Source organism: Onychostruthus taczanowskii, unplaced genomic scaffold (assembly GCF_017590055.1).
Source record: "Onychostruthus taczanowskii isolate IOZ18803 unplaced genomic scaffold, ASM1759005v1 scaffold21, whole genome shotgun sequence".
In the NCBI taxonomy this organism is placed as follows: Eukaryota; Metazoa; Chordata; class Aves; order Passeriformes; family Passeridae; genus Onychostruthus; species Onychostruthus taczanowskii.
In genome coordinates, this window is record NW_024499351.1 from 3,551,503 (window position 1) to 3,573,252 (window position 21,750).

General features: G+C 40.3%; 1 protein-coding gene across 1 annotated transcript in view; it reads right to left on the reverse strand.

Annotated features, from left to right (window-relative positions):
- The window catches only part of PCSK2 (proprotein convertase subtilisin/kexin type 2), a 98,801-nt gene that overhangs the window by 22,865 nt on the left and 54,186 nt on the right, over positions 1-21,750 (reverse strand). Inside the window, exons 6-7 of the mRNA XM_041404409.1 lie at positions 7,491-7,567; positions 1,892-1,980 (exon numbers count right to left, since the gene is read on the reverse strand). Of these exons, the coding sequence (XP_041260343.1) occupies positions 1,892-1,980; positions 7,491-7,567 (166 nt within the window). The remainder of the gene's footprint in view (positions 1-1,891; positions 1,981-7,490; positions 7,568-21,750) is intronic.

Genomic DNA, 21,750 nt, shown 5'->3' on the forward strand with positions numbered 1-21,750 from the left:
CCTTGAGACATGTCAACTTCATAAAACCTCTAAGTGTTGACTCTAAGTGAGCCAGAGTGCAACAGACAGCAGTGCAAGCCCTTAAGCTTCCATTGTGCCTCACACACAGGACAATTTCACTGACAGCCAACCTGTCACTTGGCCTCTGGATGAGACCTGAGTAACGAGGGATTCATTCAAGCTTAATTTGTACCCCTGAGTTGAAGTTCAGCTTTTACCAATGGTTTAGGACACAGATTATGCAGAAATCAGTGCCAAACAGTGTGAATGGAAATAAGGATCCTGATTTAGAAGCCAGTGGCTTTATAATATTCAACAGAAACCCAAATGTGTCAAATATAAGGCTGGAAAAAAGGTGGTATAAATTTCAAATAGAAATCAGACCAAAGCTGGATGTTCTTGATGGGCTAACATGAGCTAGAAATGATGAAGTCAAACTCAATGGGTGAGAAATTGCTTCCCATACTTATAAAATGCAGATCTGCAACCAGCTTCCCATTCGTTCTGCAAACATGGACTCCAAACCATGACAGCAGCAGACCCTCAACTTTCATGGGCTTCCAGTGCCATGGACCACACAGTGCTGTTGCCAATGCACATTGTCCTCGGGCAGGGAAGGCTGGCTGGCACTTCCAAAAATTTGAGGGGATTTTACTACAAAGTGGACAAACACAGAAGATTATTTGTAGGCTGTTGGTCACCAGGAATATTGTCACACCTCTTGATTTTTAAGCAACCAGCTTGAAGTTGTAGAGTTATATGACTAATATGGACATGGTCCAGACAAAATCCCATGCATCAATTCAGATTCCTTGAAGAATAACTCTTGAAAGAATGTAAATTTTGTGGAATGTCCCATCCCTGAAGGAGATGTTACCCTTCCTGAAGAAAGGAGACATTTATTAGACCTGCCTGGCCAGTTACTAACTCTCACTGATATTTCTTGGGTAAGAGCTTAGCAAACATTCTGTGGTGGAGATTCAGCTTTTAGTTATGTAGGTGACAGGTGAAATGTGGCCTTCCTCAGATTCTCCTGACACTACAGTGAAGCAGGAGTTGGCCAAGCAGAGCAGAGCTGTCCATGTACACACACTGTGGACCATCTCCAAGAAGCAATGAGTACAGCCATCCTGATGTCCTGGTGTGGCTCAGAGAAAAGTGAAGTGAAATTCATAAGCATCTATCTCTGCCTGCTGTACCTCAGTTATCATCATGGAACTGTCTTAAGAGTGGGAAAATTGGATTTCTTCAGATTCAACTTCTCCACACATGGTGTGGAGAGCCTAACTCACTCCAAGCACTGTATTCAGTATATATGTGCAGAGAAGAGCTCATTAGAAGCAAAAATACCCAACACACCCAAGGTGTGGATGCTGGGTGCTAGGTACCACCTGTTTCATTCTCTGCATCTGCTCCTATCACTCTGCATCCCTGTTAAAACAGAGGAAACCTACAACCACAGAGATACACAGCACTGCAGGTCCTGCCCTGTGAGAGCCTAAAGAGTAAGAGGAAAATAAGATTTGCCTTTTCAAATGGTTTTTAAGTGCAGCAGGAATTTATACTTTACCTCCTGCAAAATGAGATTTTCCACAAACGATTCCATAGCTATGCAGGGAGAAGCACTGAAAATCAGCATACAAACAGGAGCTGGTATATGGAGGAGCAGAGCTGCTCTTTTTCACTGGTATTAAAGAGCCTTTATTTATAAGGCCCTTGATTGAAAAGGCAAAGACATGGAGAAATTCCTCTCTCCAGCTACTGTGAAAAGTAATAAACACATGGTCCGACACTGATCTGCAGCCCTGTCTGGGGCAACACCCTGTGCCTCTGCAGGAGGAGCTCTGCCTGAAGCACAGTGGGCTATTTACACCTTGGATTGCTACCATACCTGCCACTTTGGAGTTGTATGCAACTCCCACGCCGCAGATGTTGTTGTTGGCAGCAGCAGACACCTCTCCTGCACACCTTGTCCCGTGGCTGTGAAAAGGAAGGCAGAGAGACCAGATGAACCCCAGCGAATGCACATGCTGAGCTGAGCTGGATCACTGTGAGTCTGTTTTGCCTCAGTCAGCTCTCAGTGCTGCAGAGGAAAACCATTCAATGGAAAACTGTTGAGTGCTGAATACTGGCATGAGTTCATTCCTTGCTGAAGCAGGCAATATCCAGGTTCCCCTCTGCAGGAGGAGTGAGGCTTGCTCTGAGTTAAACATGTATCCCTACACTGCATTTAACTGTAAAGTTATTCAGGCCTTTTCATTTTAGCTTGTGAGACAGGTTCTGCCTCGTTAACAACTCTTAGTAGAAACAGCCCCTGACAGAACAGCATAAATGTAAGATCAATATTAATTCCTTTATTTTTGTGTCTTGACAGCATGACACCCATTACTTTGAACCTTATGGAACAGTCTTGTTGCCTTTTTGCTGTCTGAACACATACAAGGAGCATATCCCTGCCCACAAAAGAAATGCTAGAGGAAGAGGTGGGTGCAATACCAAGAAAGCAGCAGAAGGGAACCACAATGGTCACTGCACTCCTCGGCAGCAGAGCTGCACATGGCTGGCCAGGCCCAAAGCTGTGGGACCTAAGGCACGTGCATCCCTCTCATCCAGTGACAAATTCCCAGAAGAGCTGACAAGGTGGTCCAGCTCACAGTGCTATTGCTTTCTGCTCAAGTGGGAAAAGTCTCTGTTCTGATACAGAGGTCCAGGTTTGGGCTGACACATGGTATTTCAATAATACCTGGTGTCTGTGAAGTGCTTTGCAGCTCCTAACAGAGACTCTTTAGCTGCAGTGGCAGTCACTGGCACCACAGGCAGTGGCTCCTACAGGAAGGGAAATTGCATTTTTCTTTCTCCTAATTCATCCTAGAAATTAAACTCAAGAGAAGAGAAATACAGACAACATAGCCTAGTTTTTAAAAAATAGCATAGCAGCAGGGAAACTACTGAAACCTGTGCTGCTGTCAGGTTTTTTTTAGTCTAAGATGTTGATTCAATATATGACTCCATCCTACTGCTCACATCAATCCACTCTGAGCATTGAAACTGGCACAGATCCTACAGCATGCTATGGATTCATGCAATTCAAAATGCTGCATTATAAAGGTTATACTGAGTATCAGATGGACCATCCTGGGAGGCAGCAAAACTGTATTAATCATCTTTTTCCCATCTCTTCCCCTTTACGTGTGTCTGGCAAAGGTAAGTGCAACATTAATAAAAAGATAAGAAGCAAGACATACTTTTTCCTGCTCTGCTTGGGAGAATATATTTTTAGAGGCAGTTCCATAAAGAAAGATGACAGAAGATCTAATCTGCTTTCTTTTACAAAGTGGGTAGAGAAGACAGCAATACAGATTTCTTATTCAGCTGCTGCAGAAATTGCTATCAACAATCAAACAACAAGATTTTCCCTCATGATCTTGCTCAAGGAATTCACTGGTAGGTGCTAGCCATGCTAGGCATTCATTATCTAGTCACCTATGGGCCAACTACAAGGCACAGAGAAGAATAATGGCTTTGTTCAAAATTGGCTTGACTAATGCTGGGTGCAAAACATCACTGATGCTGCCAGATTACAGTGAGAAAAACTGCATTAGGACCTTCCTGACAAAAAAGTTTTACCAGAAGGTCTTCTCCCTGTCCTAGTCTCTCCAGAGCAGTGGCCCACACAATGGAGACTGTAAACAGGCCTATTCCAGCAGCTCAGAGTTTCAATATTGTGCTGCTGACTAGAGAGAAAAAAAAAAAAAAAAATCACGTTTGAGTTAGTGGAAATGCATTTGGTTGAATTATTAATGGCAAATATCTGACTTTTCCAACTCAGCCCTATTTGCTGTTCATGTATCATTGATAAACCCTTTGTGGTTTCTATGAAGTGACTCATGTCAGAAGAACAAATCACAGCCTTTCTCTACAGTGTTCACCTCTTCCCTATTTTGGTATTTAAAGTAAGGGGATAGAATACAAAAATATTTTCATCTGTGCTACTTCAAAGGTAAACCATATATTAAGAAGAAGAGCAAGTCTAACATAAACTTCATGTAAGTGAACACATTTTACGTGAACGTGCATAAAAAAGTAAGGGGGAGAAGTGGATTTAGTTGAAAAAGATTTTTTTATACTGTATTTTAAAAAATACCTATACTAGCTACGAAAATTTCACTCTGCTTTGTCTTTGAAAAGAATTCTGTTTTAAAATCTACTGCCAATGCTCCTGTGCGTACCTCCCTACTGATGTATTTTTGAAAGTGTCAGAGGCGGCACAGATTTTTACTGAGGCTCCTTTTCAGCTGCTTTGAAATGCTTCTGCAGACAGCAAAGGACAGGAGCCATCCATCCTATCTTCAGCTGTTTGCAGGGGAGGGCTATGCAGAGCTGCAGTCTCAATAGCTGGACTATAGAAATAATAATAACAGAAATTCTAATGGTCCTAATAGAAAGGACCATCTGCCTTTCTTGACCAGTTTAGCTGCTTGCACTGGGCAGCAATTAAACATGCAGAGCTCAGATGGACAATTTGTGGGGCAAATGCAATCCCTTTTTTACTCACATGACATTGTCAGCCTCTAAGAATTTGAGTGTTCAGAGAAGGGAAAGCATTCTCCTGCTTTGGTTTGGATCCACAGTTAGCAAAAGATTCTTACATCTGAAGAATATAGGTTTCCAAAATAGTAAATAAATTTTTCCCTGATAACTCATTATCTGAGTGAGAGAGTATACAGAATACAAAGGCCATAGGAGCAGAGATCAATACTGGCTATTTAGGTCAGGGCAGAAATTTGTAATCTCATTGCTCTGAGGTGGAGAGCCCAAGTTGTGCCTTCTGCATGCTCACAACATGAAATCAGAGGGCAGTATGAGGCCAAGCAATCACTGAATCACTGATTCCTATGGCTACCTCTTCCCTGCAGAATGTGGTACAAGCCAAGGAACTGAATGTGGTTCAGAAGGAGAGGGTGTTCAAAATCAGTCAGTTCCCAAAGTGGTTCTTAAAAAACACTGAGTTCTGTGGGGCTGCCTCTCGTTTTGGGAACAGGGCTTGATCCAAGTTCCTTCACTGCTCCCACTGCTCCTCAGGCTCAAACACAGCTCTGTTCCAGGGTGAACCAAGTGTCACTCTCCTGCTGGGTCCCCAAGCTGTGGATTTGAACAGTCAAACAGTGAATACAGCAAACATGAGAATAAACCCCTTGGCTGCCAAGCCATCTATGGGCCTCTTCTTCCCACAGCAGCAGCTGAACTGCCTGAAACCAATATCCTGCCTGAGGCACCACCCTTCCCTTCCAAAAACCACCCTGCATGGTTTCATAGGCCAATGGCTCTTAGATGGAAAGGCCAAAGTGATTCCAGCAGTCTTCCAAAGCCCCAAATGGAAGGGGAATTTGTGCTTACAAGCAGAGCAGCTGTGATTAATGGAATACTCCATGAAAAACCTTTCCTATTTATTCTTAAAGTCTAATGAACACATTCCACATGCAGCTGGCAGCTCACAAAAGCCCCTTGGTGATCAGTCCTCTGCTTCTTGTTCCACAAATCACTTGAAATGCTCACACAGAAACGTATTCTTTATGGAAAAAGGAATATTACACTATCCTATTTCAAATCTGATCCTTCTGCATGCATAAAATTCGATGGGAGATGCATCACTGGCTGTGCAAAACCGAACCTTTATTTCAGGTTTCTCTCAATAGATATTCCATGTAATCATGCCCTATCCAGATGCACCTGTGTAGCTACACATAGGGACAGACAGAAGCAGACAGCTTTACCTACCAGCAACACTAATTCAGGAGTCAGAAGCCATGGCAAGAGCTTATAGAGGAGTATTTCAGCTCAAATAATGGAATAGCAAAGAAATACACAGACAAAAACAGTCACAGCTACTCCTGGACAGATGGATATTGTGTGCTGGTTTGCATCTTAACCTGCAGAAAACTAAGAATCTTGCATCTTAAATCCTTCCTTATTCTATGAAGGCAAGAAATGGATGCCCCACTGAATGTGTTGCTCCCATGATTTACCTTGCAAGACAGAAAATTCCCTGTCTTGTAAAAGAAATCTGAAGGTTCATTGTATTACAAAGTGGTTTGGGTTGGAAAGGACCTTAAAGATCATCCAGCTCCAATCTCCCTGCCATGGGCAGGGATGCCACCCATGAGATAAGGTTGCTCAGGGCCCATCCAGCCTGGCCCTGAACATTTCCAGGGATGGAGCATCCAAGGTTCATTGACAAACAATGTAATACTTCCTAGGCATTGTTTCTATTTTTTTCTGAAAAGAAAGAACAGTAAAGGATATCTGCAAAGAAATTTCTCCATTGTTTCCCCCCTTCCTACTGCCGACCTGAACTCTCCATTCCCCCAAGAAACAGAGGAAACTGTTGCAGTTCTCTGACAATCTGAATCATGTTGTTCTCAATTATTACAGATTGGGTCACAAACAATAGTGCTGCTCACCCTCAATTCTTCACTGAAGTGCCTGAAGTTAGCCAGGGGCACCTGGGACCAGAGACAATAACCCCTGCCATGTCTGGAATGCTTGAGGTCTACTCAAAGAGACTTTGGGATGTAACTCTCCCTCCAGGGAGAGTTTACCTTGCAGAACAGGTAAGGATGGAAAACTGGGCCCCACAATAAAATACTTGATGGCAGCAGAATCAGTGTTAATGGGACTTGGCAGAACATACTTAATTTTATGAAGTTCCACACTGAAAACAACAAAAGCTACCATTACACACTAAAGTTAATTTTAATTTTCTTCGTCTCCAGAGCTAAGTGGTATCTACCTCTTAAAAAGATCCTTTGCATAAATAGAACAAGAAAGTCAGCAGACCTTCACAAATTAGAGCCCTAGTCTTTCTGTGACTTTCCATTCACTAACTGGATTCATACTACTTTAAAAGTGTCAGATGTCCTTCCCAAAATGAAGCAGAAATCTCGCTGAGATCTTGCTTTGGCTGAAAAATGGCAGGACTACAAAGAAGGACATCACAGCTCCTAACTCTATTTAATCCATTCCAGGAGGCCCTTATCTGAGGTGGAAGCACAGCTGCTTCTTTGTTGTGTCACTCTGACAGAACTACAATTGATTTCTTTAGAAATAAAAACAAAAACCCCCATCCAAAACTAGGAGACCATCCAGTCATCCTAAGTTACAGATGAAAACCACATCAAATAGGCCTGAACTATTTTTTGATAAGCACTCAGTCTAAGCCCTGAAATCTTTAAAAAGTTTTCAACAAAAAGGTATGTAGCCACCACTTATCCAAACAATCTAAAAATATACTTTTCTGGAGCAGCAACTTCATTTATAAACTATAAACCTAAAAAAATGACATTGTAAGTAACCTCTAATTTTCAAGCAGCAGTGAGACTGCAGTGTCTGTTCTGTGATGATTGAATTCAGCAGAAAACAGACATTTCACAAAAATGCAGAATTTCTTACACAAACCAAAGTGAAGGGCAGGCTGCCCAAAATCCATTTACCTGTTAAACCAGTCATCTGTGTAGCGGGGATAGGGGTAGGGATCATTGCTGCTGAAGTCGTAGCTGGCTTTGGCATTCTACAAAACACAAGGAACACAGAAAATCAGCTGAAGAACAGACATGAAGTGAAACACAAATTGAATGAGAAGCTGAGAATCAATAGCAAACTTTGCCCTCTTCATTCTGCGAGATGTATCTGGACAGAAACCAGGCCCATTAGTGCTGTGCCATTTCCCATTTTCCACACCAGCAAGCCTGGGGAACAATGCTTTCTGGCATGCAAAGCCTCCTGTAGACCAGTGTGGTCAATTGTGAGGTGGTGTGAGAGCTCGGGTTACTACTGAGCATCAACATCAACACTTACCAGAGTATTCAGGTATTAAACTACTTGGCGTGGAAAAGCAAAGATTAAATCCCATTTTCCAAATGGTGGTGGAAGTGACATGACACATGGGTCTTCTACAAAAGAAGTATTTTTGTAAACCTCATTTGTGGTACTACAACAGTCAGATTTCTAAAGGCATTTCAATGCCTAAGAATGTAAATTTCTTAAAATTCAACTGCAAAAACTGCATTAATGGTCAGCACATATGCCTGAAAATCTCTTTGCGTATTTTCTCATTCCTTTAGTTGTCTGAACAGCTTCACAAACATGGCTTTCAGGCACTTCTCAAAATGTCATCCCATGTCTCGGTTTTCTATAAAAATCTAATTCATTCCTGATTTGTCCTATCAGCAGCTAAGGACACTCAGCAACTTTTTGAACTGAAGCAAATAGAAAGTTTCAGGAAGTCAAGTGCCATCTTCTTTTTTCTCTCTTAATGAAAAAATAAAGGGTGACTGAAAATTAGGCTTTAAAAAATATTTAGCAGTTTCCTCTCAAGTGTACGTTCATTGAGTTTATGTTTTAATAATCATCATACTCAAGGAACAGAATTATGTTAATTCTTAATTAATGTGTACTTGTATTCCTTTTAAGATTTGGCTGAGCATGCTATTGAAGATAATTTGAGACTTGTGCATGAATAGCTTTGCTCCTAAAAACATTCCCTTTCATCTGAATCTCAGTTCCTGAGATACAGGAATAGACAGTCCATTGGTAGCGCCCAAGTTTTGGATTCAAACCCTTGAACTCCCAAACACTTGTTCCAGGATGAAATGAGGACAACATTGCCCTTGATACTTAGAGGGCAAAACTAAGTGTCTTTCAAGTTATTGTACAGGGGGTTTTTTGGGTGGTCACTTCAAAGCCTGGTTGCTTATATTCAGCACAGACAGTAAATATTTTGCAGCATTTGAATGGAGCAGAGACTTTCAGAATGGCTCTCAAATGGCTTGATGCTGTCTTCCAGCTCAGAGATTAATTCTTTTTTGAGATCCTTATGGATCTCTCCATATCTCCACGCTCAGGCCCTGATTTTCAGCCTGAAGATGCCATCCAGTCATGTCAGCTATAGCCACAGTGCTTCTAAGTCTTTGTGCCCAGGTGTCTGATTAATTTGCTTCTTTTAATTACCCCAACTGCTTATACAGCACTTTGAATGGCACAGGTTTGCATGAGCTAAGAGTAAACAGAACATCACTTTTCAGCCAGGGAAAAAAGGAGAATTTGACATTTGTCTATAATTCATGAGCAGTACCGAGAAGGTGGACAAGCAGTTATTTTTTACTACTTCTCATAATTCAAGAAATTGAAATTACTGAGGGGGAGACTTAAAAGCAGCAGAAAACAAGTACTTTTCCACAGAACACGTAATGAGTTACAAAATTCACTGTCATAGATACCACACAGACATATTGCCAACTTCATACTCACTCACAACTTCTGCTTCCACTCTAAAAATATCGTACAAATTTAAACTCAGCCACGTGTCAACCGTGTTTTATTTTCCCATTTAGCAGAAATGCAGTCACACTTACATACCCTAAGCTCAAAGGGGGTCTGGTAAGGCTGACTTTTCAGGACATCATGAAATATGCAGGCACCTTGCACTTGCTATCAAGCACTCTCGACTCTAGAATTCCCCTGTGCAAAAATTAAGGCTGAGAAGCCCTTCTAGCTGTGCTGCTGTACCACTGGTGTTCACAGCAGTGACAGACAAAGGGATTCCACCCTGAATGATTCAGACACCCTACAGCAAACTGCAGCTCTGCTGCAGGCCCCAGGTAAGGCAGCTTATGGAAAGATGCCTTTAGCAGGCTATAAACCAAGTTGTGCAGTCACATCCTTTAGCTCTCATTTGCTCCATTTTGGATCACAGCACTCATAGGAAAAAGATAACTAATGGAGTGGGAACCATCCGAAAAGGGCAAAATTAAGAAGAAGTCTTGGAAAGAAAACAACTGCTAACTGAGCAATTTATCTTCATTAGGGTCTTTGAGAAAAGACAGTGAGTTTCAGCTTTGTGAAGGAGTATTTCAACCACACTATGGAAGCAGTGAAATGGATAATGAAACAGCAGAGAGAAGTACAAATGGACTGCTTCAAGTTCCTAATTTAAAGATTAAATCTACAAATACTTAAGCCTCAGCTTTTGTTAATTTTTTAAAGCTAAAGTAAGAAATTAAACGATTTCAGAATTGCACCACAAAGGGAACTGCTTGAGTGGACAGCTTAAATATTTCATTTTGTGTTTTGCAAAGTGAATATTAAAATCTGTGTTTTGCCATTGTCCTCCATAGACTGGAGCCCCCAGCAGGCAGCAAGAGGGAGTTTATTGCTGACATGGAGAATTAATCAGCATAGGAACCTGTGAGGTTGCAATCAAAACCAGTGCAGATGAGGAGCCACAATAGCACACTGAAATGGGAACACTGCTTTTCCACTCAGGTGATTCAGTGCCCTGTTTTCTTGCCAAACTAGTCTGCTGGCAGTTCCTTCTCTTAGACTTGAATTGTTTAACATTTGATTTTCAATGTCTAAGGTAGTTGCCTGGTTTTTAACCTCAGGGAGAACTTGAGCCTCCAACCTCAAGCACTGGTCTGCCCTTAGACCAGTCACTATTACAACGAGGTGAATCTAATCCCTCATGTTCCATCAAAACCAGTTCATTGCTGCAGAGTGATCTGATGTTTATCAGTCACTATCTATACACAACTACTTATAAATAATATCTCTTTAAAAATAATATCTCTTTAAAAAATGCTACTACAGAGAGGAATGGTATTTCTCTCTAAGGAATATCTCTATTTTTGTCTTCTAGCCTCTACACCAAATAAAATACTAACAGAAGAGTATCAGATGCCAGGATGAGACCTTTTCAATAATTTATTAAGTAATGGCTTGTATACCATGACACAAATAGATTACTTTTGCCTCTGTATAATATTTTGCTTTCCTTAAAAATAACCTTAGACTAGAACTTCCCAAAGAATTGCCTTGTACCTTTTAAAACACATGCAGTAAAATCATCTGTGGAAAAAATTCATTATGCAAAATATGACACTAACAATAAATCAGTTGTCCCATGAGTTGTTCAGCACTGTAATAAAATTATGTACCTTGAATAATGCAGTAAGCCCATAAATTTTTGTCTGACTTCAAAAGCTTCTGCAGTGTAATTCACATACACTCTCCTTTTTCTCTGTAAGTCAAGAAATATGCCTATGCCCACATGCTAGTTCAGGAGACAATTAAAGCCACATTCCCACTGGTCACAGGCTGATTCTATTAATGACATTAAAGTCCTGTACTAGATCTGAGGTAGAAAGATACCTTTTTTTATTTTTTTTTTTTTGGATTTCTTTACTGATCCAAAGAGAAAGCAAAGCCATGAACTCAAATTACACATCTCAAGGAAATGGTACTAAAATACATCTGAACATCATGTGGTGGCAAAATGAAATTCAGTTCTGTACACACGGGCTTAAATAAATGGAATATGCCCACCAAAAGGTGAGCAAGGAGACAACATGTTTAACTTAGGAGAGGTGCTGCAAGGCTTAAAGGTCATTAACAAAAAAACAGAGGCACTGCTGCTGAGTCAGCCATTGTACAATAAGCCCTCTCCTCTCTGCCATGGGAAGCACCCTTTTATTTTGGTTTGGTTTGTGGGGATTTTAAAATGAAAATGAAAAAAGCCCTGTAACTTTTTTAATACCTCTGTCTCTATACGAACTAATGTACATGTTCTATATTTTTCTATCCAGCAAATTCAGAGCCAGTTTGAAGACCATGTAAACACTAAGAATATATCCACAAAGTAATGGGTTTTGTTCAAAGATATTAACCTTAGAAAGCAAATTCAGAACTGGTGGAATCTGCCATGTGTCTCCAGAAACTGCCTTTTACCCAGCTCTTACAGGCATATCACGAAAGCAAAAATACTGAGCCAGACAACACCAGCCAGATCTTGAATAATAAATAAGACAGCAGCACACTTCTCTGCTGTTCTTCTTTTCAAAACAGCCACAGAATAATAAATCAGAACATAATTTGAAATTGATGGAGTTGTGTCCTGGGTCCAGAATAGTACCTGAGGTGCCTGTAAGCCCTCCTGGTATTCCATTTCCAGGTATTCCAGTACAGGCTCTGCTTGGCCACAGAATGAGCAAGTAAAGAGCTCACCACAACAATGATTTCATTTTGTAGTTATTACTGAAAAAAACCTTCAATTTCTTCAACAATTACTAAGCATCTGGGTTAGGCCAAAGGAAAAACTAGTGGAATTACAGTCAAAAGAAGATAAGCTTACTGCAAACAAGTTCCTACTGCTTAATTTACAACAGTTAAAGTTGTTGAGCTTACAAGATGTAAGAATTCTAATAATCCAGGCTCAGAGTTTATAGGAAGACAAGTTGGCTGTCCCCCACTTCTGATCTAACAACTTACTTTGCAAAGCTGAAAGTTTTTCACTTCTTAGGCTTAAAAGCAAACAAACAAAAAGGCAGTTAAAAAAACCATGGAGTCTCACTTTAACACTTACATTTATCTTCATTAAGGTAGCATTATTTTTTAGTTACAGTTATGAAGAAAAATAGCTTTGCTGAGGTCATATCACATTGTATTATTTTTCTATATTAAACAGATTTCTTTGTCAAGTAACTGATGATCCTCTCTACATATCACTTAGCACTACAATGTCACACAATCACTTATTTTACTTTTACCACAGTAATGGCCTTCCTATTTCCCCTGCAGACAAAATGAGAAAACCAGCATTAGTTACACTGCTGGCTGATGCTCTCCAGCATGTGAGCATCTTTAAAAAAAAAGGGTGGAGTAAACACACCAGCTCCAAAGAGCCGAAAAGAAATCAGAAATTAATTCTTAGGTACCAAGATTGTCAGGTGTTTTCCCAGTGAACAAAATGAAAGTCCAAACGCAACCAGCTAAATGCCATCTAACCCCGTGGCTGTTTGCTAATGCTTAGCTCAGAGGTGTAGAGTCAAACAAGACCAAAAAAATGGGAATCACAAAGACTCAGAGAAAATGTTATGTTGGGCAGAATTTTTAAGAGGTAGAGAATTCTTTTTTGCAATAAATTTTTAAAAATAAAACCAGCTTATTGAAATACCCTCCATTATTTTCCCCTGCATCTTTACCTGACATAGGAAAAAAATAAGAAATTGAGGCAGACATGAGACTTTATTAAAAAGAAGCAGCCAAATTAATTTCTGTTTGTAATAAAGATACTGCTTCATGATTCACCTCTTGGCATTCTTAGCCTGCTCCACAATTTTCAGTCTGATGGGGAAAAACCTGAAGCACATCACCAGTTGTTAATTGCTCAGAGCCAGAGCTCTGAAGGCAAAAAACAAGTTAACCTACAGAACTGAAACCTACTTCTACTTAGCCAAGCATTCCTTAATTTTCAGAGGGGGTGCACAAGAATCTTTAAGCTGTACCTATAACACACCAAGGAGGTATGCTCATAGGGAGTCATGACACTAAGGCAATAAAATTAGTAAAATAAATATAAATTAGGCAACTAGTTGCTGTTAAAGATTTTCAGGCCAAGCAGCAAATTTAAAGCCTTGGGTTACAGAGTGAACTCCTTGGTTTCTTTAATTTGGGGGAAATGAAAAGGGGGTAAGAGGGCATATAAGTTGTTAAAGAAAAATGAGTCCTTGGATTATTTTATTATAATAGGAAATACAAATTGTGCAATTACTTCTACAAAAAAACCTCTGAACACACTTTTCATCTAGTTTTAGCATTCCATTTTATAAAAAACCTGGGCCACATTCCCCTTCCAATGGATAATTTTCCCCTTCAGATACTTTCATTATGCATTAGTTTGACCTACTGAAGTTGAAAAACTAATGGAGGTACAAAGCTGGCAGCAGAGAAATGAGGTCCAAGTCCATTATTCTTTGTTATGTCCCTGTAAGAAACAGATGACAAGCCCATCACTACATCAAATATGTGTTTGCTGGGCACTGAGCTGCAGTAAAGGTCATGTTTGCAATGTTTTGATGGCAGCCAGCACTTAGAGCCTCCTGGAGGGATCAGCAGAAAGGGAAGGGGAGCTAAACCATCCTGCTCCTGCCCATGAGCCAACACCTAGCAGAATCTGCCATGGGCTCTTCTCATCAAACACAGCAAGATCCAGATCACACCCAGCACCAAGGTCTCTTAAGGGGCATGTGGGGGATTAGGGAGATTTTTTTTTTTTCATCACTGTGAGAAAACCTGTAGCTCAGAGGCTGCAATACAAACTCAGCAGTCCTTCAAGTCAAGTCATTTAGCATGACATGGTCTGGCAAGGAGTGGTCACTCATGCTGGGAGAGCCAACCTTTCCCTGCTGCGGTGTGTGACCAACAGGCACTGGCACCCACATTGCAGAGTCCAGAAAAGCTGACAATTATCAGCAGCACTCACAGCAAAAGGCAGCTGTGACTGGACTTGTGGTTGCAGTGGCACTCAGAAAACAACTATGGCAGGTTGTTAAAGATGACCACTTCTAGAGGCTACACCAAACTATTGCTACAGAACAGCCAAACTGGAGCTTTGCAAAGAGGGAAATCAAAATGGCTTAGGTGGTTTGAGGGGTGATCTACAACAGAGAGACCTGGTCTGTGTGGGTTATGGAGAGGGGAGGACTGGGAAAACTAGTCTGGTGATGCAGAGGAACTGAAAGTGAAAGCAGACAAGACAGAAAACTGGTTGGGTATTTTCCTTCTCATCAAAGGCTTCTCAGCAGACAAGAGAACTGTGAACAACCACACAGCTGGTGTTTCACCTAAATTGCATGGATATGGAAGATGAATGAACACATAAAAGTGACACTGTAGATGAAGCAAAAGGAGGTGAAAATTTCATAGAAGAGACTCAAAATCATAATGCGAACTATTACCTGCATTTCTTCTGTCAAAAAAAAACAAACACAGCTTGATTTACAATCCTTAGAGTTAAAAGGTCTCGAAGACCTATTGTTTGTTATTTCAGTTGTAAGCTGACCATATTAGCATCCCAGGGAAGAATTATAATGTGATTAATACCTGTAAAGACATGCTGGGCTCTCAGGAATTTTAATGTGCAAATTTAGATTTTCTGGCATTAATTAAAGTTTGCATTGCTTATTCCATGTGCAATCACCTAAATTCAAAATTACAGAGGGAAAAGGTGGAATCTTCAGAATGTGCTCATGTAAATCCATGAATAATACTAAATTTTCCAAGTATTTAAGATTTTAAATAGTACATGATCATTCAAGATTCTTCTGTTAAAGATTAGTATATTTGATCATAGCTAATGTATTCACAGTAATTTACTGGATGTTAAAATTTCAGAAGTGTCCTAGACATCATTAGATGACTGACAGAAAGATTCTCAACTACATCTGTCAGACACAGTATCACGGTTGACTAATCCTGCAAATGAGTTAAGTGTCACTGAATTAAAGTGATTTAGTTTCTCACAAGAAGGAATTCTAAAAAAAACATCTGCTAGCATTGAAATTATTAAGTCCTTGAACACAGCACAGTCTTCATCCTCACCTTTGTACATATTTAAAGACAGACTCACCTCATTCAACAAAAGTCAGAACATGGCTTGCCTGAAAAACATTTCCAACAATTCCCAATCTGCATCAATGATTACAAGTAAGGACAGCACAGGGAACATGTGACTGAGGTATCCACTACAATATACATTTAAGTTTCACCAAAAGAACATCAATACAGTACTGGAAGTAGCCAAAATTTCATCAAATACAAGCTCCTTTTCCACAGGAGAACATGCTATCCCAGGCAGTCATGTTTCCACAGCCCTTGGTATCATTAATTGCTCTGCTGAAGTCTGTGCCTCTCACTGTTATGCTTAAAAAATAAAGGCAATGCACAGTAGAACAAACTGCTATTTACATGATCTGTCAAATTGCTGATTTTAACACAAAAACTACCATTGACTTCAATGGGGCCAGCATTTTATAAGACACTGTGCACCGCTATTCTGTTCCCTGGTAAGAGATGTTCATTATACATTATGCTTCTATTGGGAAAAAACCAGAAATTATGAACATTATACTTAAATCAAAGCAATCTGAAACAAGGCAGAGGTTTTAAAACATCTTAACTACCTACAGAGCTGCCAAGAAATAAAATATTAACATGAAGAACATAAATGCATACAAATAAAATCAAACAATGCAAAGCAAACAATCGTGCCAAGATGAAGTGCCAGGATGGAAAAGATTGAATTAATTTCAAATTAACCAAATTAATTTACAGGTACAATGAAGGAGAGGTGTTTAAAGTACTGGTGAACATCTGTAGCTTTATTTACTGTATCTAGGCCATTTTGATTTCAAAAAGAAAGGGCACTACTTGTGAATGTCAGATCTCCTACACTCTTTTACTTTGCAAGACTGGCTTATCCAGAGGGCTTGGCCAAAGCTCTCCTTTTAAAAGCAGTTGAAAGTCCAGTAGTTAAAAGCAGATTTGTGACTTTCCTTGCCAAAATCACCACTGGGCCCAAAAAAATCTCCGTAAACCCCATCAAATTTTGATGAAGCTTTGTGAGGGAACAGTGCTCCACATGCACCATCTAATTCAGACTTCCCTGGTGATACCTTAGTAACCAAAAATTACTACAGCATGAATTTTAATTAAGTTGCATCTAAATGTTGGTGGATATTCAGGGATTTCCACACTAGTTAGGGTCTTAAAAAATAGCAGCAGCTAAATAACTATTCTTTGAGAAACAGAAAATAAAGGCTTTCAAATGGAAAAATCTTAAAAAATTGTTTGGGCCATTTTCCATGCAAAATGTATTACTTTCACTTTGGAGAAAGGAAAGCTATTTTTTTCAATTTGTTGAATTTGATTTTAAAATTACATGGTGTTCACTGCCTTCAGGGGATCATATGTCTGACCCTCTTCTCCCAAGTGCACCAAGCACTAGAGTGGGATTTTAGTGCTGCTGTTTTAGTTCAGCACATTCTGGATGTCAGATATTTAAAATTAGGTTGAACAGATCCAAAATAAAAATATTTCACTTTTGTTTTCCCATGGACACTTTAGTTTTATGAAAAGGCTTACTTGGAGAAACCCTAGAGAGAGGCACAAGCCAATTCCAAAAACATCAGCCAGAACTGATGCAGAAGTGTCATCTGCTCTTTCATCCTTGTGCATTTCTCATTTCAACAATCTTAATTTACTTTCCATAGATGATGCCTTAAGTGAAAATTAATACTAGTGCTTTATGATTAAAGTGATTAGCCACCTTGCACTTTCTCAGTGTGCAACTGATTAAGTGCATTGATTATAGAGAAAAATAAACGCTGCAGACAATGAGTGCTTGTTAGCTTGCACAGTAAGTATCTTTGGCACCATCTCAAATTGCTTACACACCAGGCATGTATTTAACTTGAAAATTATCCCCTTTTCAGGTGGTTCTAATATAGAATAAAGCTGGAAACTTTCTGCAGCATACATTGATCTCAAAATAATATCGGGCAAGTGCAACTACAATATGTGAGTGCCTTTTGATTCCAAAGGAACAGTGTTTTGAGGCTATTTTACAGCCAACATAAATCAGTGCATCCCCCTGGGGAGGCCAACATCAGTGGCGTGGTGCCAACTCCAGCTGCATGGATGGTACTAATCACTAAGCCCCAGGTCCTGTCAAGCATTCAGCGTCCAGATCTCTAAAAATGGGCTTCAGCAAAGCCTTTCACATAACAACTTTCAGTGGAAGAAATCCAGCTTTCAGCTGTAAACACAGCTCTGTGACACAAATCACCTCTCCTTAAGGCAATCACACCTCCCTCACAAGTCACAGTCTCTTTTGCAGGAAAAGCCTCTTTCTGTGCCCTCTGGCCATATGAAATAATCCAGAGGAGAAACAGCCTTGACATTCTTTCTGCTGTTCCAGCTTTTTGATTGAGTTGAAAGCAAGAGATTATGATTACAGAAACTTTTTACCTTTCATTAAATAGGAAGACCCTGACATCTCCTTTACACAGGCTTCTCTCCCCCACTGGCAGTGCTCACGTTAAGCAGCAATGAGGCACAGTGCAGAGGAACTGTACAGTCATCTTATTTAGACTTCAATACACGAGCACCAACAACATGTCCCTTTAATAGCAGTTACTGTTGGGAGCAGGGAAGGACTGTTTGTAGGAGCCCATTATGTTTTCCAAGATTTGAAGCATTTTCTGTAGGTGACTAATTCAGGACACCCCTCCAGGTACACTGAGAACCTTATATGCCTGGCTGATTTGATCAGGGAAGGCATCATCTCTTTTTTAGCCTTTATTATGTTGTGAGGAAAAATCCAAAACAGATTGCACAGAACATAGAAATGAGCCCAGAAGCTGATCCTGCACAGAATAACAGAAAAAATAGCCATGTCTGAAAGGGAATTTAATTCCTTTCCCAGTAACTTCTAATTTTTTCCAGTGAAACTTTGTTGTCATGCATGTCCTGAGTAATCATATTCTAAACTCTAAAATAAGCCCCTGAGCTACCAGAAGCCACCTGAGCAGCATAAACAGCCCAACAGAAGGCTACCAGTTTTGACTGCTAAGGCATCAATCAGCCTCGCATTTTAACACTTGATCCATCCTTCCATCCTGGCAAAAGAGAGGCTTCCTTCTGTCTCAGCAATTTCTTGAAGCAGATTGTGGCAGAAATTTCATTAACAGCCTTCATCCATCAGTGTTCTAACTGAATTTTCAGTGCGAGCAGAAGGATGTATTGTGAATTTATCCCAGGATTTGGTTGATAATTTTTAGGTTTTATGCTAGTTTTTATTTTAGAATACCTATTAGCAAGAACCCAACTCCAAAGCAACACCAAAAAACGCAAAAGAAAGCAACCAAGCCCAAATCTAATTAGTGATGTGCTGAAACAAGTTTATTTAGTCCTTTATTTTTTATAACAAATGCTTTTTTAACATTACCATTAAAAATAGATGCTAGCAATGACAGTCAGCACATAGAGTTTTTCCATATAACACCTTTAATGTATCAGAAGCAAAGGTTTATTGAAATGAAGTGTCTAGTGCATGTGCTGCATAACCCTTTGAAATGCAGTAGGAAATGTAGTCTGTCTCAGAGTCTTTTGAAAATCATGCCATGGGAATCAGATCTCATAAAACTGCCTGATATCATTCCCTGACACTAGGCCAGTAGGAACCTGACTCTCCTATGGTTTGTGTTTACGATTCCTGAGGATTCCCTGGGTTCACATTAAGTGCAGAGACAACATTTTCTTCCCACCAGTTATATATGGACTCTGCTGGACTCAGGAAAAAAAACAGCTGGGATTTTGGGGTGGGGTGAGCAGTGGGTCACCCAGGCCAAAGCAGTGTGGATCAGTAAATGTCAGTGAAGCTGTGTCAGCTCTACAAAATCCCACAGCTAGGCCCCAGAGATTTTTACAGGAGATACTGATGGTTTGTACTGGTAAATCATTGCCATTAGGCTCATGGCTACTGGAACAATTTGCTAGTCCTTTTTGTGCTGTGCAGGGAGGCCAAATCATACTCAGAAATTCATGTTAATGAAGGAAGAACAGACTTTCTAAAAGTAAGAAGATCCTTCCTGCTGTTGCTATGCTTTGCTGCACATATTGCAGTGTGAAATTTATTGCCTGTACTATTTCTTATTCCTTTTGTGGCTGTAAAGATTATTCAATGGTGTTTTTGTTCCCATAGCAAACAAAATGGCAAATGCAGCTCAGAACAGAAGTGGAACATTTTCTTGCTTCGCTGCTTATGTGATAAGATAATTATTCCAAAAATACGCTCCCACTCTCAGCAAGGCAGGGGGAGCTGTTATGGTATTGGCTGGAGACAAGTTATCAAAAGTGATGACAGAGAGACTGCTTTGTGTTTGGAGATGCTGACAAAGCGGGAAGAGAAGACAGGTAAGGCCATCTGCTGTTCACATCTGAATGAGAAATGGTAGATGATGGAAAACTTTGACTAACCCCGAGCTAAATCCAAAGGAATCCTCATTCCTTACATAGGGCCTTTCCTGTGTACAGTTGGAGTGACAGCTGGCAAGGACCTTGGAAGATAAGGCTGCACCACAAAGACTCGTAGCACAGAGAGGAAAAGAGAGGAGGTTTGGGGAAGGCCAGCAATGAACCTCTGCTCAGGTTGATGCTTGTTTGCACGTGTTACATCTGTGCAATTCTAGAGTTCAAAATCTTTTCAATTGCTATCTATTATTGAGAATTGCTACTTGATTCTCATTCTATATGTGTCAATACTTGGTGAAAACATCACCTACTCACATAGTGACCTCCAGTTTTCCTATAGTGTTTGTCTTGCTCTCTCTCCCTCCCTAGGTTTTTTGAAAAAAGCTTTCAGCTTCAGGCAGAGTTCAGACACTGAAACCAGCAATTTTTCACTCCTGGCCTGAGTCTCTTGGTGGGATCCTGATTTTTCTAACTACTGCTAATCCAGGACAAACCCACTTATAGGAGATGATCAGCTCCCCATTGCCCTAAGTGGGAAAATGCTGCTACACTGACCTTCACCAGCAGGCAGTGGCCAAGAATAAAATACCACAATAAAAAACTGGTATCAGATAGAGCTCAGCTTATGTTTCTGTTGGTGGAACAAGAACTCTCCATTTGCTTAGTTTTTTCTTTGAAATACTTTGCTATGTCCATCCCCAACAACTGCTTTTTCCCCCTTTTATTAGACATATCTCAGATGCAGCCCCTGTAACTTGACATTTCTTTCTCACTCAGATGCTGTATCTTGGAGAAATTGTCCTGAAAATTGCTGGGTTTATATGTACATTATGATTTGAAAGCAAACCATGGTGTAGATTAGGCCCCAGCTTTTTAATTATCAGTTCATAATGAAGGGCTCTCTTTGTGGTGAAAAAAATAGTTTCCTGAAGGTTTCCAAGGTTCCCTGCAGGGTTTCCAAGGCTTGGAAGAAAATATAGCTCATTTGACAATGAGTCTCTCTGCATTCACAGTGTAGAATGGAAAATTCCAGCTTTGCCATAACTCCCTGATCCCAGAAAAGCAAGTAGCTATACTGCAGCAAGCCAGAAGGCAATGCTGGGAGAGCAGTCCACCCACACCATGAGCAGGCACATGTCTTTCCATGTATATAAAGAGCCCAGAAATGGATGATTCAAGCAGTAAATCTTAGAAAACTGCAGAGAAAAATATGGATGGAAGTGCACTCCATGTGATAGGTGGAAGTTCAACAGTCTTAAGAGAAAGTACAAAGTTTTCTTCTTCAGAAAGATCTTTCTCTTCCCTGACCCTGCATTTCATCTAAGTGCTGAGCTCCATTAAACTATTCAAGCAAGAAAACCAGAAAGTGAAAATCATAAAAGACAAATTAAAATGAGAAACCAAGCCCAAGGTTTTACACTTGAAAATGCTCAACTGCCAAACCTACCACCTTTGAGAGACTTTCTACTTGCTCCCAATTTTCCAAGCAAGACGTACAGACACTGCCAAGGTATGCAGGCTTTAATACGATTGAAAAGATTTTTATTTCTTAAAAATAAACAACAGAACTTCAGAGAAAGCTGTCCCAAAGTGCAGATATAGTGAAACACCAAGAATGTGGTACAGGAGTTGCACAAAGATGACTGCAATTGCTATGTCAGCTTAAGAGACTTGTTTCAGTGCATTTTTACATCCAAACTGTTATTTTCTTCAGTGGAATTTAAGTCCTCATCTTTAGTTCATGCCCAAATTACTCCCTACTGGGAAAAAGGCCCCTGTGGCCTCTGAGAGACAGCAGAGGCTGCCAGAGCAGGAACTCTTGGGACTGTGTAGCCTGTGCAGCCTCACAGGGAGAGGCAAAGTACAGGTGAACCAAGCCCTGCACTC